Below are 15,655 nucleotides of genomic sequence, written 5' to 3'. Positions count from 1 at the left end.
GAGAGGGATGGTGGATGAGGAGAGGTGGCAGGAACAAAGTATGAACCACGATAGGAACCTATTTGATATACCCAACTACTATTTTTCTGTTGTCAAGCAAGCACATTTTTGTGTTCAGTTTTGGTTTGCATACAATAATATAACATTTAGGGAAGAATATGCAGCCTAGAAGTCCAGCATTTGACGCCAGTATGGCGAATATCTCCACAGCCACCGTGTATTTCCCTTTGGTGCCCAGATAGGCCGGGATCATGGCAATCCAGACACTGCAGAACACCAGCATGCTGAAGGTGATGTATTTGGCTTCATTAAAACTGTCCGGTAATGTCCTGGCAAAAAAAGCGATAATAAAACTGACAGCAGCCAGGATCCCCATATATCCCAGGACAGAGTAGAACCCGACAACTGACCCTTCATTACATTGGACGATAATCCTTCCATGATAGGAATGTGTGTCCAGCTCTTGGTACGGTGGGGAGAGTGATGACCAAAGAAGACAAATCACCATCTGGACAGAAGAACAAGTGACGACAACATAACCGGGCACTCTGCCCCCGATCCATTTTTGCCATCTACCTCCAGGTTTGGTGGCTTTAAAAGCGATGCAAACCACAAGAGTCTTGGCCAGTATAGAGGATTCGGCTACTGAGAAAAGGACTGCGAAGGTAATTTGGCGTAGTTGGCAGGTAATATCCAAAGGGCGACCCAGGAAGAGGAACACACAGAGGAAACCCAACATGATGGAGACCAGGAGGACGAAGCTGAGGCTCTTGTTATTGGCTTTCACAACTGGTGTGTCCCGAAACAGAATAAAAACTGCGATTATCAGAACCGTTTTTATGTAAAACAGAACAGAGACCAATATGGCAACAATGGTGATGACCTCCATCCTGAAGGAAAGAAAGTCTTCTAGTCTCGGGACGCACAGATCCTTCTTCTCATTGGGCCACTCGTAATCCGGACATCTAATACAGTTTTCACTATCTAAAAAACAGCCAATTAAAACATGAACATTTACACCCGTGCAATTAGGAACTTGATTAATTTTAATGAATTAACTTTATTTTATATGTATGTTAAAGTGGTTGTAAACCTCAGACATGAAATATGAGCAAAGCGTATCCCTCTATAGTGTGTACTTGTCCCAATCCAGAGCACTAAGTGTCATTTCTGTCTGCTGCCCCCTTCCTCTGCTATCAGCATGAGTCACTTCTGACAAGTTTTCATGACACCAAGAGAAATAGGTTGACAGGGGAGGGATCTCCATAGGATGCATTTAGGTGAAAAAACAAACCTTTACAACTCCTTTAAAGGACCCCCCTAATACTTACCTGAGCACCATTTCTCTCCAGCAATGTCCACGATTGCCTTGGCCGTCCAAGACTCTCCTCCTGAGTGGCTGAGATGCAGCCATTGGCTCCCGCTGTTGTCAATCAAAGTCAGTTAGCCAATCGAGAGAGAGGGGCGGGGCCTAATCGGGACTCTGTGTCTGAATGGATACAGGGAGCTGTGCCTCGGCTCGGGCCCCCCCCCATAGCAAGCTGCTTGCAGTGGGGACACTGAACAGGAGGGAGGGGATAAGAGAGCCGAAGAGGGACCTGAGAAGAGGAGGATCAGGGCTGCTCTGTGCAAAACCATTACACAGATGAGGTAAGTATAGCATGTTTGTTATTTTTAGAGAAAAAAAAATACTTTACAATCACCTAACTCCAGGCAAACAGCTAAATACACAGATAGAATAGTTTTTCTGTGTGTTATAGCCATTTGAAGTACATTCACTCTGCTGGTTCTCTGTGTGTGTATAAATATATACTTTACATGTATAAAATATATATATTGTAACGGAATGGCCCGTGATACCCAGAGACTTTTGAAGGATGTGGGGTACTCCTGTGCCAGCTTCACCAATGACTCTTGGGTCTAGGGTCATCCTATGTCCCTTAGGGGCATAGGATGACTGAGAACTGATATCTCGGATTACATGAGATGGGACAGTAATGATAATTCATGTATTGCAGGATATCTTGGAATATTACAGGTATTTAATTCTGACCACAACAGGTCAATAGCAGAGTGACTCAATCAATGTGTAACATAGACTGTTGAGATGCTAATTAAGTCCACCTGGCTGTAGTGATGGGGCTTGCTGTGATTGCATTCTGTTGTCCATTGTGCTAATTAAGTCTGGCTCCTAAGATATTTCATGGTGCTATGCTAACTAACCCTGTATTGTGTGAAAGTTCTATTGATGCTAATATGTGTTGTGAGTTAACACACTCTAAACATCATGATGTCTGCCAGGTCAGCTATAGTAATTGATTCATGTAGATTCAGTGCCAGAGAGTCTATCTGGGATGTGGATTGAGGGGGACTCGTTAAGCACCCATTGTGTGATGTTTTGGGTGGAGTGTTTCATTTCTGGGGAGAATTCTTATGGATCCTGTCTGCTGGATTTTTGGAGTGTCGGATAAGCTGTCTTGGGTTGGTGGAATTGAATATCGTAACTGTGTTAACCCCTGACCGTTATATATATATATCCTGCATCTGTTAGAATCATCAATAATAATCCACTTTAACACACCAGATTTTTTAGATATTTCACCCTCAGAACATGACACGCAGTTATAGCAGCATCGATGGATTCCAGCTTGTGCACTAATTCGGCTCCCTGGCAAACATGTTTCTGAGCACTGAGATTTTGGAATCTGTTCAGAAAAAAATGGAAAAAGCATAAGACTAAAAGTGTATAACTATATATGCTATATACAGTTGTGTGAAAAGGTGTTGCCCCCCCCTCCCTTCCTGATTTTTTATTGTTTTGCACGTTTGTCCCACTTTAATGTTTCCGAACATCAAACAAATTTAAATTTAAATATTAGTCAAAGACAAGTAAACACAACAGGCAGTTTTTATAGTAAGGTTTGTATTATTAAGGGAAAACAAAATCCAAACCCACGTGGTCCTCTGAGAAAAAGTGTTTGCCCCCTAAACCTAACAACTGGTTGGGCCACCCTTAGCAGCAAGAACCCGAAATCAAGCGTTTGAGATAACTCGCAATGAGTCTGTTACAGCGCTGTGCAGGAATTTTGGTCCAGTCATCTATGCTGGATTGTTGTAATTCTTAATTATTTTCAAGGTCATGCCACAGCATCTCAATAGGATTCAGGTCAGGACTTTGACTACGCCACTCCAAAGTCTTCATTTTGTTTTTCTTGAGGTCACGAACAGATGGCCGCACCTAATCCCTCAGGAATTGTTGGTAGACAGCAGAATTCATGGTTCCATTTATCACAAGTCCTCCAGGTCCTGAATCAGCAAAACAGCCCAAGACCATCACACTACCACCACCATATTTTACTGTTCTTTTTCTGAAATGCAGTGTTACTTTTTTATGCCTGATGTAATGGAACACACACCTTCCAAAAAGTTAAATTTCTTGTCAGTTCACAGAGTATTTTCCCAAAAGTCTTGGGGATAATCAAGATGTTTTCTAGCATGACGGAAACAAGCTTTTATGTTCTGTTTGCTCATCAGCGGTTTTCATCTTTGAACTCTGCCAGGCTATTTTTGGCCAGTCTCTTTCTTATGGTGGAGTCATGAGCACTGATTTAAACTAAGACAAGTGAGGCGAGCAGGAGGGTCAGGACGCTACTTTTCAGATAGAGTAAGGAGCTGTGTGTTAGTGGGCGTCCTGAGACTCCTGCTCGCCCCCTCCCTCCTCAATAGGCTCTCTCCACACCAGGGAGAAAGCCTTGCATTACGGTGTGTAGTTACAGACAGAAGAACATGAAGTGAGGGTTTCTCAGAAGAAATTAGGACATTTAAAAGCAAAATCAAAGGATGAGGTAAGTGAAGGAGGACTGCACCAAGGTAAAGGAAGCTATTTCGGGGGGGGGGGGGGAAATCCTTTACAACCCCTTTAACTTGGCTGGGTATACCATAACGTTTTGTATGTCCAGGACGCTCAACTTTTTCTTGACATTCAAGAAGGTCGCTGATTGTTTTTGGACTTCATCTGAGAAGTCAGGAAACAACAAGACTTTAGCATTATCCACTTTAATGTTGTCAGTGGTTCTAGCCTTAGACAGGATGACATTTCGATCCTTATGGTTATGTAGACAAAATAGAAAAGGTTGTGCAGGGGCCCCAGGCAGGGGGGCGGTTTCGTAGGGACCCTGTGGGCCCGTTCCACTGTGAACATAGGTGAAAATGTCTCTCGGTCAAAAATGTCTGTCAGCCAGGCTTCAATAAATGCTACTGGGTTCTTGCCCTCTGTCCTCTCAGAGATTCCAACTGCTCTGACATTGTTCCTACGGAGGCGATTTTCCATATCCTCCAGTCTGGCAGAATTATTTGAGGCTATGAGTTGCACATATCGGACATTTCTTTGTACGGGTTGCCAATCTTACAGGGTACTAAAGCAACCCTCTACCGCAGATGTGCATTCTCTTAATTTTTGTATATTCTGTCTCACTAAGGACATCTCCACTTTCATCCCCTTAACTTCCCCTGTAAGAGCAGCTATGGATGAGTTGCAGGCAGTCACAGCCAACAGAATATCTCTTAAGGCACTGCACCATGCACACACTGTTCCATATTAACATTGGGGGGGGGTGTACTGACACGTAAAGCAGAAACAGAGGCAGATGGCTGCTGGCCGGGCACGTCGAGTTCCCTGGGGTCTACATACAGGCTTCCACTGCATGTGTCGGCCTGGGAGAGTGGTGGGGGATCCTTGCCAGTGTTCTTAGCAAACAGGCGCTGGGCTGCCTCCTTAGCAGAGCATCTTGGCCTCGGGTGTCCAGCTGTATATGGCTGCCTGTGCCTCTTTTAGCCATGTTTGCGCAGAAAATATACTGCCAGAAAGGAAAAGGAGGTACAGCTGCAGCAGATGATATGGTTCCCGGGCTAAACTACCAAAGGGTGGAGGCACTATCCGGATGATTGCAGTATTCTTAGCAAAGAAACTTCCTTCTACATGCCGAGCTTGGCCACGCCCATGGACTTTAAAGCTTTTAATGAATGTTTTTAATTGTTATAATACAATTTTGGATTTTTTTATATAAATTTGTAATTTTAGTAAATCAAAAGTCCTAATAGTTTTTGCTTGGAGGGATTTGGTCTACATGTTACACAAGTAAGAGGTCCTGCTCCACAGCATGCCAGTCAAAGGGCCCTTGTTCTACCAAGTCATCCTGATAAAATAGGAGGATCTTTTATTTCACTGATTATCTAATTAAAAACATTTTTGGACCCTTTGATTATAGGTGTGGGGTGTGCAGATGTGCAACCCGAATGCCAGACAAAGCCTTTCAGCACATCTGTGCATGCACTAGAATAATAACGATAGTGGTGCCGGAGGCGGTGGTGGGGCCTAAACAAAACCCACAAGGCACTCTTGTTTTCCCAGCTACAGCAACTCTTGTAATAGGTATGTCTTTGATCAATGAACACAAACCAAGGCTGCTTGGGGCCTGATTAATTGACCATAGATCGAGGAAGAAAAGGAGGGAAGGTTGTTTGGGACTTTGAAGGCACTGGTATACAACAATATAAAAAATATATATAAATATTTATTTGGACAGATTATATTAATACAAATTGTACAAAAGATATACAAAACAATTGGGACAAACCCCACTAATCACATTGATCACAGGACCATTGTCTAATTGGTGGAGTTGTAGTCTCGACCGGTTTCGCAGTGTAAAACTGCTTCTTCAGGAGAATGTCTATAGGGTATATAGGTGAGATATGGTAAAATGAACAGGTAATAGCAAGCAATTATATACAATAGTTTAATAAAGAAATTTCAAACACTCAGTGTTGCGTCTTGTAGGAGAGTCGAAGGACTACTCACCTTAATTTGCCAAGGTGATCGTGGATCGGCCAGGGCGGTGGCCCCCTAGGGCGCACGTGGGGGATAATAGGAACGGGCTCTGATAGAAAGGGTTAATAGATTATTCCTAGTAATGAGTGTATTGAGGGACGGTTGTGCAAGAAGAAAGGGATAGTGGAAAAGTAAGGTTGAGGGAAAACGAAGAAATAATAAAAGAAGAAAAGGGGAGAGGGAGTGGGGAAAAAAGGGGAAAGGGGGAGGGGAAAGGTGGGGGGGAAAGGGAGAAAGAGGGGGGGTAAAAAGGAGTGGAATGAAAAAGAGAAAAGAAAGAAGAAAGAGGGTATAGTTGGGAGTGGAAAATGAAGTAAGAAGGATGGGTGGGACAGGAAGGAAGGAAAGGGGAAGGGGAGAAGGAAAGGAAAAGGTAGGAAAAGAAAAAAAGGGAAAAAGATTGGGAATTAGAAGAATAAGAAAAACTTAATCAGAATAGAGTGGAAAAGGGGAGAAAAAAGAGTGGAAAAGAAAAAAAAGGAGAAATATAAAGCAAGGGGGAAAGAGAGAGAAAAAAGAAGGGGAAGAAGGGGAGGGAGGAAGGATTGGTTAAGAACTGGGGGGACAGGGAAGGGGGGAAAGAAGAAAAGGGGGGGAAAAAAAAAAAGGGGGGGAGAATTAGTTGAGCACAAGAGGAAAATGGAAAGGAAGCCCGTTCCTATTATCCCCCACGTGCGCCCTAGGGGGCCACCGCCCTGGCCGATCCACGATCACCTTGGCAAATTAAGGTGAGTAGTCCTTCGACTCTCCTACAAGACGCAACACTGAGTGTTTGAAATTTCTTTATTAAACTATTGTATATAATTGCTTGCTATTACCTGTTCATTTTACCATATCTCACCTATATACCCTATAGACATTCTCCTGAAGAAGCAGTTTTACACTGCGAAACCGGTCGAGACTACAACTCCACCAATTAGACAATGGTCCTGTGATCAATGTGATTAGTGGGGTTTGTCCCAATTGTTTTGTATATCTTTTGTACAATTTGTATTAATATAATCTGTCCAAATAAATATTTATATATATTTTTTATATTGTTGTATACCAGTGCCTTCAAAGTCCCAAACAACCTTCCCTCCTTTTCTTCCTCGATCTATGGTCAATTAATCAGGCCCCAAGCAGCCTTGGTTTGTGTTCATTGATCAAAGACATACCTATTACAAATACTAGGGATGTTGGCATAGTTTATAGATTTTGTTATTCAATTTTAATGAGGCAATACTCACAACTTTGACTACAGCAACTCTTGCTTACCTCTCTTATACTATTCTTCCAAACGACCCGTGTCACATCAACAGAAAACTGCCCAGTTCCCTCCACCATCCAGGGATCAAAGCAGCCAACCTTCCTAATTCTGATAGTATTGTTAAACACAATCCAGTTGTTGATAAAACATTCAGTAATAAATTCATTGTTTTCATCATAATATGGGTGAGTCCTGGATTCCATTGTGTAGATAAGCTTTTTAAAAAAATAGTGCAGCTACAAAAAAAAAAAAAAATTGATAATAATGTAAAAAAATATCCAAAAGGAAGAATGTGAACAAAATCAATTACTTCCCAACATACAGTGCCTTGAAAAAGTATTCATACCCCTTGAAATTTTCCACATTTTGTCATGTTACAACCAAAAACATAAATGTATTATATTGGGATTTTGCAAGCTGCTCGCTCTGGGGGCAGGAGGGAGGGGCCAGGAGCACTGGCAAGGGACCCGAGAAGAGGGGGATCACTGCAAAAAGCAGGTGAGTATGACATATTTAAAAAAAAAGAGACTTTAAAGCGGTAAACCCTCATAAAGACAAGGGCCCGGATTCACAGACACTGGCGCATATTAATGCCGCCGTAGCGTATCTCCTTTATGCTATGCCGACGCAGCACAGAGAGGCAAGCACTGAATTCACAAAGCACTTCCTCCCAAATCTGCGCTGGGTTTCTCAGGCGTAAGTCGGCGTGGGCGTGAGCCATGCTAATGAGGCGTGACCCCATGCAAATGATGGGCCGAGCGCCTGATAGATACGTATTGCCAACTGCGCATGCGCCGTCCCGTGGGCGCATCTCAGTGCGCATGCTCACAATTACGTCGGAACAACTGCCTAAGATACGTTGGATCACTGCCTATAGTGTGAACGTAACCTACGCCTAGTCATATTCACGTCCTACGTAAACTACGTAAAATACTTCGGCTTGTGCTCCCTGGTGCAGCCCTTTGCATGGATGCTGCTGAGTTACACCTCCTTTATGGGGCATAACTTTACGCCGGACGTATGACTTTACACGCACTGCGTTGGACGGACGGACGTTTGTGAATCGGCGTATCTCCCTCATTTGCATATGTAAATAGAAAATCAATGGGAGCGCCAAATACGTCCAGCGTAAATATGCGCCCACTCTACGCCGGCATAGGCAAGTTACGTCAGGAGGAATGTGGAAAAAGCATCGTGGGATGTCGGAGATGACGTCTACAACAGGAAATGACGCAGCCCTGACATAAAAAATTAATTTTTCCGGCAGAGTCTCTGCTTGCCGGAATGAACGAGGATACGGCGCATGCGCGGTACACGTCTCCACTCTTGAATATATCTGCAACTTGAAAAGGAAACGGGTAAAGTAAAAATGACTGCCGTATATACTTGAGTATGAGCCGACCCAAATATAACCCGAGACACCTAATTTTACCACAAAAATCTGGGAAAGCGTATTGACTCGAGTATAAGCATAGGGTGTCCATCTGCATGCCTCACTGTGCCTCACTGTGTCCATGTGCATGCCTCACTGTGCCCATGCCTCACTGTGCCCATCCCTCACTGTGTCCATGCCTCACTGTGCCCATGCCTCACTGTGTCCATGCCTCACTGTGTCCATGCCTTACTGTGTTCCTGCCTCACTGTGTCCATGCCTCACTGTGTGCATACCTCAGTGTGCCCATGCCTCCCTGTGCGCATGCCTCACTGTGTCCATGCCTCACTGTGCCCATGCCTCACTATGCCCATGCCTCAATGTGTCCATTACTAGACTGACGTTTAACATGGAAGTCTATAGAAGGGGTGCCCGGCTTTGAAAATCGGTGCTCCCCAGCTGTAGGTCCCCCAGACAACAATATTTGCACACTTGTATGGGAGAAATGGAGCTACATGTGTGCCATGTTCCGGGTCCAGGGGACCTCTAACCAGCCGGTACTGGGTCCCCAAACTCACCGTAGAAATTACTGTTTAACATGGGAGTCTGTGGAAGGGGTGCCCGGGTTTGAAAAATCGGTGCTCCCCGGTCATAGGTCCCCCGGACAACAAACTTTGCACACTTGTAGAGGAAGAGTGGGGCTACATGTGTGCCAAGTTTACCGGGTCCCCAAAGTCTGGGAGATCAGGCGCAAAAAGGTGAATCGAGAAAAAGCCGAGAGGGGGCATTTTCAGCACACAAAAAAATGTGCTGAAAAACTCGGCCTATACAAGGTACTGGCAATCAGTTTATAATAATGATATGCAAAAAGTAATGCAAAGTGAACATTTTGAGTATACAACCACTTTAATATCACTTTAAATATTCATGACCCAATGCCCCCTTCCCAGACCTTACTTACTTGCTTTTTAATTGTATAAATTGGGACATCCTTTCCACTGGTAGGTTTACCCAATTGCAGTAGAGCATTGATTGCAATAATCATAGAATTGACTGAAATATAAACTTGAGTAGAAAACTTGTTTTGGTTTAACCCGGGAATTAATGTTACTGGTTCCTCTCCAGTGCAGTTTTTGAATGATAGATTGAAAAACATTCCAAAATGCAGATTTTTCTTTGGGTTATTCGTCACACAACCCTTAAACATCATCCAGATATTTTCAAGCAATAAGTCCTTTGGGTATTTCACACGCCGAATGTTGTTAAAAAATTCCGCTGACTGTGAGAATTTTCTTGGTAAACTATTAAGTGTCAAACTCCCATTAAATGTCTTTGGGTAATTATTTAGGAGGAATTCTTGGACTGCCCATGACGGGTAGAGGATCAAAGTTCTGTCACTTAAATGCTTCTCTAAATAGGCAAAACTGAAACCCATAGAAAAGGAATTGGAGCCACAAATCACCAGAATTTGGGCCGTTGACTTCTGGATAACCTGAAGGCTCCTTTGAAATTCTTGAATCTTTTCAGGTGAACCCTGTTTAATCTTTATAATGAAAGCGGCACAGATGCCCTGGCCGACCATAATATTCATCAATTCCTGAACTTCCTTCTCTCCACCATCATCATCCGAAGCGAGAATCCCAACCCAGGTCCAGCCAAAGAATTTAATCAGCTTACACAAGATAATGGAAGCGGCGCGGTGATTTTGGACCGTTCGAAAAAATTTGGGATACAACTTCTTGTTGCTTAGTTCATGGCTTGTAGCACCGTAACTGATCTATGGAAAATGTAAAGAAGAAACAGACTTTCCTAAAACCAGGAATCAGGTATTCAATTTCCCCTTTTTTCACTAGTAAATGCAAGCGGCTTTTATATATTTTTTTGCTTTTCAAAAAATTGTAACCACTTGCCAACCGAGCCCATTCTGACACTTCTCACATACAGTAAATGTGAAAATATACATTTTTTTTCTTTAAAAGTACTTAGAACTCCCAAACAATATATACCGTATATACTCGAGTATAAGCCGAGTTTTTCAGCACATTTTTTGTGTGCTGAAAATGCCCCCCTCGGCTTATACTCGAGTCACGTGTTTGCGCCTGATCTCCCGGATTTTGGGGACTCGGTACCGGCGGGCTGTAGGTCCCCATGACCCCAAACTTGGCACACATATAGCTCCACTCTTCCTCGACAAGTGTGAAAAGTTTATTGTCCGGGGGACCTACGGCTGGGGAGCACCAATTTTTCAAGTCAAGGCACCACTTCCATAGACTCCCATGTTAAACAGTAATTTCTCTGGTAAATTTGGGGACCCGGTACCGGCCAGTCGAAGGTCCCCTGGACCCGGATCTTGGCACACATGTAGCCCCATTTCTCCCCTACTAAGTGTGCAAAGTTTGTTATCTGGGAGACCTACGGCTGTGGAGCACCAATTTTTCAAAGCCGGGCACCCCTTCCATAGACTCCCATGTTAAACATCAGTCTTGTCATGGACACAGTGAGGCATAGGCACAGTGAGGCATGGACACAGTGAGGCATGGGCACAGTGAGGCATGGGCACAGTGAGGCATGCACATGGACGCAGTGAGGCAAAGTCAGGCAAAATGAGGCGCAGTGAGGCATGGGCATGCAGATGGACACCCTAGGCTTATACTCAAGTCAATACATTTTCCCAGTTTTTTGTGGTAAAATTAGGTGCCTCGGCTTATATTCGGGTCAGCTTATACTCGAGTGTATACGGTATATATTTTTTAGCAGAGGCTCTATAGAATAAGCCACTCAAATCACTTCTGCCTTACAGGGGATCGCTGGCTGAAAATGCTGATACCAGGATGATGACTGTAGCTGCAGGCATCATCCCGGAATAACCACTGCAAGCTGAGGACGTCATATGACGTCCTACGGTCGGCAAGTGGTTAAAAGAGAAGTATGGGTTTTCTTTTTTTTGCCCATCATACTTACTAGGTGGAAGCAGCATCGGTCCGATGCTGCATATGTCTCCCCGGGGGCCTCTGCACTGAGAACCGAGCGATCGAACATGGGCGATGGCTCAGTTCTCACAGCTCCCAGAGCAGAGAGCTGCTGCCTGTCAATCAACAGTCCTCCGCTCTACTCCCCCACGCTCACTGCAACGCTGAGCTGTGAGGGGGCGGGGAGCGTCCGTCTGACAGCCATCAGTCCAGGCACCTGGGGAGGATCCAGACTTCATTGTCGGGATGACACGGTGCCTGGACTGATCCCAGTGATGTCAGCAGAGAGCGGACTTCAGATTGCTCTCTACTGAAAGCGGGTCACAGGAGTGCAAAACTAATTGGAGCTCAGGCTGGACTTCTCCTTTAAAAAAAAGAGTACAAACATTATATATGTTTTATGTGTTTTCTATTCAGGTTATAACACAAAGGTTTTACTACATGGAGAAAGCAACACAAGTGTAGGCTCCATCGGACAAAAGATTGAGAGCTGGTTCTCAAATTTTCTGACGGAAAAAAAAATCCTAACATCGAGTCCGTGGGTCCTGCGGGCACGGTCTTGGAGCTCGCGGTAGGGGCGTGTGCTCCTGCAAGGCGGCAAATTCTTAATAGCATCATGGGCCCCTGGGCAAAGTTATGCACTGGGGCCCCTACCAGTTTGCCCCAATCTACTTTCAAGAAATAAAGTATAAATAGTTGATAGAATTAAACATATATTCATTAGTACTTTCAATAAAAATCTATTTTACAAAAGGAAAACATTCCATAAATCAGACTAGTCAACTCAAAGGGCACAGTACAGGGGGGAAATGCAGAAGGGCACAGTACAGGGGGGGAATGCAGAAGGGCACAGTACAGGGGGAAATGCAGAAGTGCACAGTACAGGAGGGAAATGCAGAAGAGCACAGTACAGGGGGAAATGCAGAAGGGCACAGTACAGGGGGAATGCACAATGGCACAGTACAGGGGGGAAATGCAGATGGGCACAGTGCAGGAGGAATTTCAGAAGGGCACAGTACAGGGGGGAATGCAGAAGGGCACAGTATGGGGGGAACGCTGAAGGGCACAGTACAGGGGGGAAATGCAGAAGGGCACAGTACAGGGGAAATGCAGAAGGGCACAGTACAGGGGGGAAATGCAGAAGGACACAGTACAGGGGGAAATGCAGAAGGGCACAGTATGGGGGGAATGCAGAAGGGCACAGTACAGGGGGGAAATGCAGAAGGGACAGTACAGGGGAAATGCAGAAGGGCACAGTACAGGGGGGAAATGCAGAAGGGCACAGTACAGGGGGAAATGCAGAAGGGCACAGTAAAGGGGGGAATGTAGGAGAGCACAGTACAGGGGGAAATGCAGAAGGGCACAGTACAGGGGGAAATGCAGAAGGGCACAGTAAAGGGGGGAATGTAGAAGAGCACAGTACAGGGGGAAATGCAGAAGGGCACAGTAAAGGGGGGAATGTAGAAGAGCACAGTACAGGGGGGAAATGCAGAAGGGCACAGTACAAGGGGGGATGCAGAAGGGCACAGTACAGGGGGAAATGCAGAAAGGCACAGTACAGGGGGGAAATGCAGAAAGGCACAGTACAGGGGGGAATGTAGAAGAGCACAGTACAGGGGGGATGCAGAAAGGGCACAGTGCAGGGGGGGATGCAGAAGGGCACATTACAGGGGGAATGCAGAAGAGCACAGTACAGGGGGAAATGCAGGAGGACACAGTACAGGGGGAGTCAGGAGGACACAACACTGGGACCAGGAGGGCACAGTACAGGGGGGGTCAGGAGGGCACAATACTCAGATCAGGAGGGCACAGTATAGGTTATGGGACGCTAGCCGGGACACAACTATATCGGGACAATTTAGTAAAAAGCATGACTGTCCCAGCAAATACAGGACATTTGGCAAGTATTATGTAATGCAAGATTATTGTGGGCCTTCTAGTGGAAATGTTGATGGGTTCCATTTAAGACTAGAATGTGTCTTCTCACCTGAGAGTACCTGTACACACCCAACAACTGTGCCATAGGAAGGGTGGTTTTAGAATAGTGATCCCCGATGAAACCGATGATCTTGTCACGTTTTGCACAAGAATAATTAGGAACAGTTTTTCCCGGACCGGATAAAATCTGGAGGATATTTTTAATGGCCTTGTTTTCATCTGCGCATGAATCGAAGATGTGATATCCCAGAGAAACATTCTGTAACACCTGTGTGTTTTCATCCCGGATGCCGTAGAAAAAGGTCAGCAGATTTTTGTAGTTATTAGGCAGTGGGCTGTGGCGGGATAGGAATGGATAAGTTAGTACATTTTGCTCCACTCTTCTTTACAGATCTTACAGATTAAAATGCATCCCAATTCACTGGAGCACCCCTCTCACCCCCCCCCCCCCTGTGAGTGGGAAGCAGGGATGTGGGATACCCCAACAAAATTACAAGAAAACAAAAAAAATGCTTGAGGAGGATCTAGATCCCCGGTGCACTTTGGTATATGATGTGTGTTCCTTGGACCTTAGCAGTCTGTAGTGGGAACATTGATTAGGGTAATAGCATTGATCCCTACCAGCCTCATGTAACACCTTCCCAGCTTTGTATTGTCTTCTGCAGCATCTCCCCAACCAACAATGTATCCCGACCTCACTCTCTGACCCTCATGCGGCATTCCCCCAACCAACAATGTATCCTGACCTCACTCTCTGACCCTCATGCGGCATCTCCCCACCAACAATATATCCTGACCTCACTCTCTGACCCTCATGCGGCATCTCCCCAACCAACAATGTATCCTGATTCTGTCACGGTCGCTACCGTGTCAAACAGACAGCGAGGCGTGGTCACGCCCCAAGTGGCTCTGGGTGGGATTGAACCCAGGACTTTGCTGCTCCAGGTCTTTGCCTCTGAGCCACTTCTCAAGTTGATATTCTGCTTGCTGTCCATCGGAGCCTGGTTCTGAACTATGTGCTGATTGCCTGTCTCTGGATCTCCCTACAATCTGAACTTGTTTATCCTGGTCCAGCTGAGGCAGGTTTCCTAATCAACCAGGGTATAAAGCCCTGCCTCACTATGAGGGAGGTGTCAGTTCATTGTTCTCTGATGGTCCTGTCTGTGCCAACGGATCCTGTGTTCCTGTGGTTGTCTTCAGCCTACTAGACTGACCCCGGCTTCTGACCCTTTTGGCTTATGTACCCTGGAATGCTGCTGTCTCCTGCCCTTTGACCCCAGCCTGTACTTTCGGATTTTCCCTGCCTTCTCCAGCCCTTGATCCACTGCTTGTGCCCCGGACTTGTCTTTGCTTCCTGTCTGCAACCCTGAACTTTCCTTCAGTAGTTACCTGACTCTCTCTGGAATCCAGGAACACGGCTATACTTCGACTATCCTTGGCAAAGCCCTATCAAGACTCACAGCCCAGGTAGTGTCTTACCTTATTACTGTGGGCTGTGTGTATTTGTAAGGGTGAGCATACAAACCTGCAAAATGGACTCCACTCAAGGTAAGCCCTTACAGATTCCTGACCTCTCTCTCTGACCCTCATGCGGCATCTCCCCACCAACAATGTATCCTGACCTCACTCTCTGACCCTCATGCGGCATCTCCCCAACCAACAATGTATCCTGTCCTCACTCTCTGACCCTCATGCGGCATCTCCCCAACCAACAATGTATCCTGTCCTCACCCTCTGACCCTCATGTGGCATCTCCCCACCAACAATGTAAAAGAAGTGGGATGCCATCCGGGCCCCTGGAGACCACCAGGCCCCTTACAGGTGTACTGCCTGTACCCCCCTGATGGTGGCCCTGGGCACAGTGGCTGTGTTTGATGGCATAGTAGCGGCAATTTATGGGTACAGTGGCTGCAATTGATGGGGGGGTTCAGTTTGTTTTTGCCTCCCAAAATTATGAGTACCAGTTGCCACTGCAAAGAAAGAACAGAACCCAAGACATACTTAAAGCACGCTATGTGTGTCTGAAACATGTGACTTCCTATGGGGACCATGTGGTGATTGACGGTGAAAAGGCCTCCAATTATGATGTCTCCATCCTTGAAGTATTCGTACTCCTCGTAGGTCTTCCTTAGCTGCAGTCTACAAGCCGGTGAAGGATCTTTTATCTTTAATCTGCTGGAGATCCCACCAATGATGAAGGAAACCATTTCTAGGAGACATGGGAGCGCAGGAATCAT

The 15,655-nt window shown here is 45.5% G+C and overlaps 1 protein-coding gene across 1 annotated transcript; it reads right to left on the bottom strand.

Annotated features, from left to right (window-relative positions):
• Positions 1 to 2: 2 nt before the first annotated feature.
• On the bottom strand, positions 3 to 15,655 carry LOC120917404 (vomeronasal type-2 receptor 26-like). Its single transcript, XM_040328678.1, has 5 exons — positions 15,420 to 15,655; positions 13,468 to 13,753; positions 9,473 to 10,288; positions 3,939 to 4,103; positions 3 to 1,051 (listed from the first exon to the last, which is right to left on the bottom strand). Exons 1-5 carry the CDS (start codon positions 15,653 to 15,655, stop codon positions 59 to 61), a joined length of 2,496 nt encoding a protein of 831 aa, XP_040184612.1. The 3' UTR covers positions 3 to 58.

This window comes from Rana temporaria, chromosome 11 (genome assembly GCF_905171775.1).
Source record: "Rana temporaria chromosome 11, aRanTem1.1, whole genome shotgun sequence".
NCBI classification, from domain to species: domain Eukaryota; kingdom Metazoa; phylum Chordata; class Amphibia; order Anura; family Ranidae; genus Rana; species Rana temporaria.
The sequence above is the reverse complement of the archived record's forward strand: the minus strand, read 5'-3'. Positions and strand labels throughout refer to the sequence as shown.

Excerpts from the sequence above, each read along its gene's own strand:
- LOC120917404 (XM_040328678.1), bottom strand. The coding sequence starts at position 15,655 with ATGATTCCTGCGCTCCCATGTCTCCTAGAAATGGTTTCCTTCATCATT. Across the intron at positions 10,289-13,467 it reads GTGTGTACAGGTACTCTCAG|ATCAGTTACGGTGCTACAAG; the intron begins GTGAGAAGACAC and ends CATTTTCCATAG. Across the intron at positions 4,104-9,472 it reads TTTATACAATTAAAAAGCAA|GATCGAAATGTCATCCTGTC; the intron begins GTAAGTAAGGTC and ends CATAACCATAAG.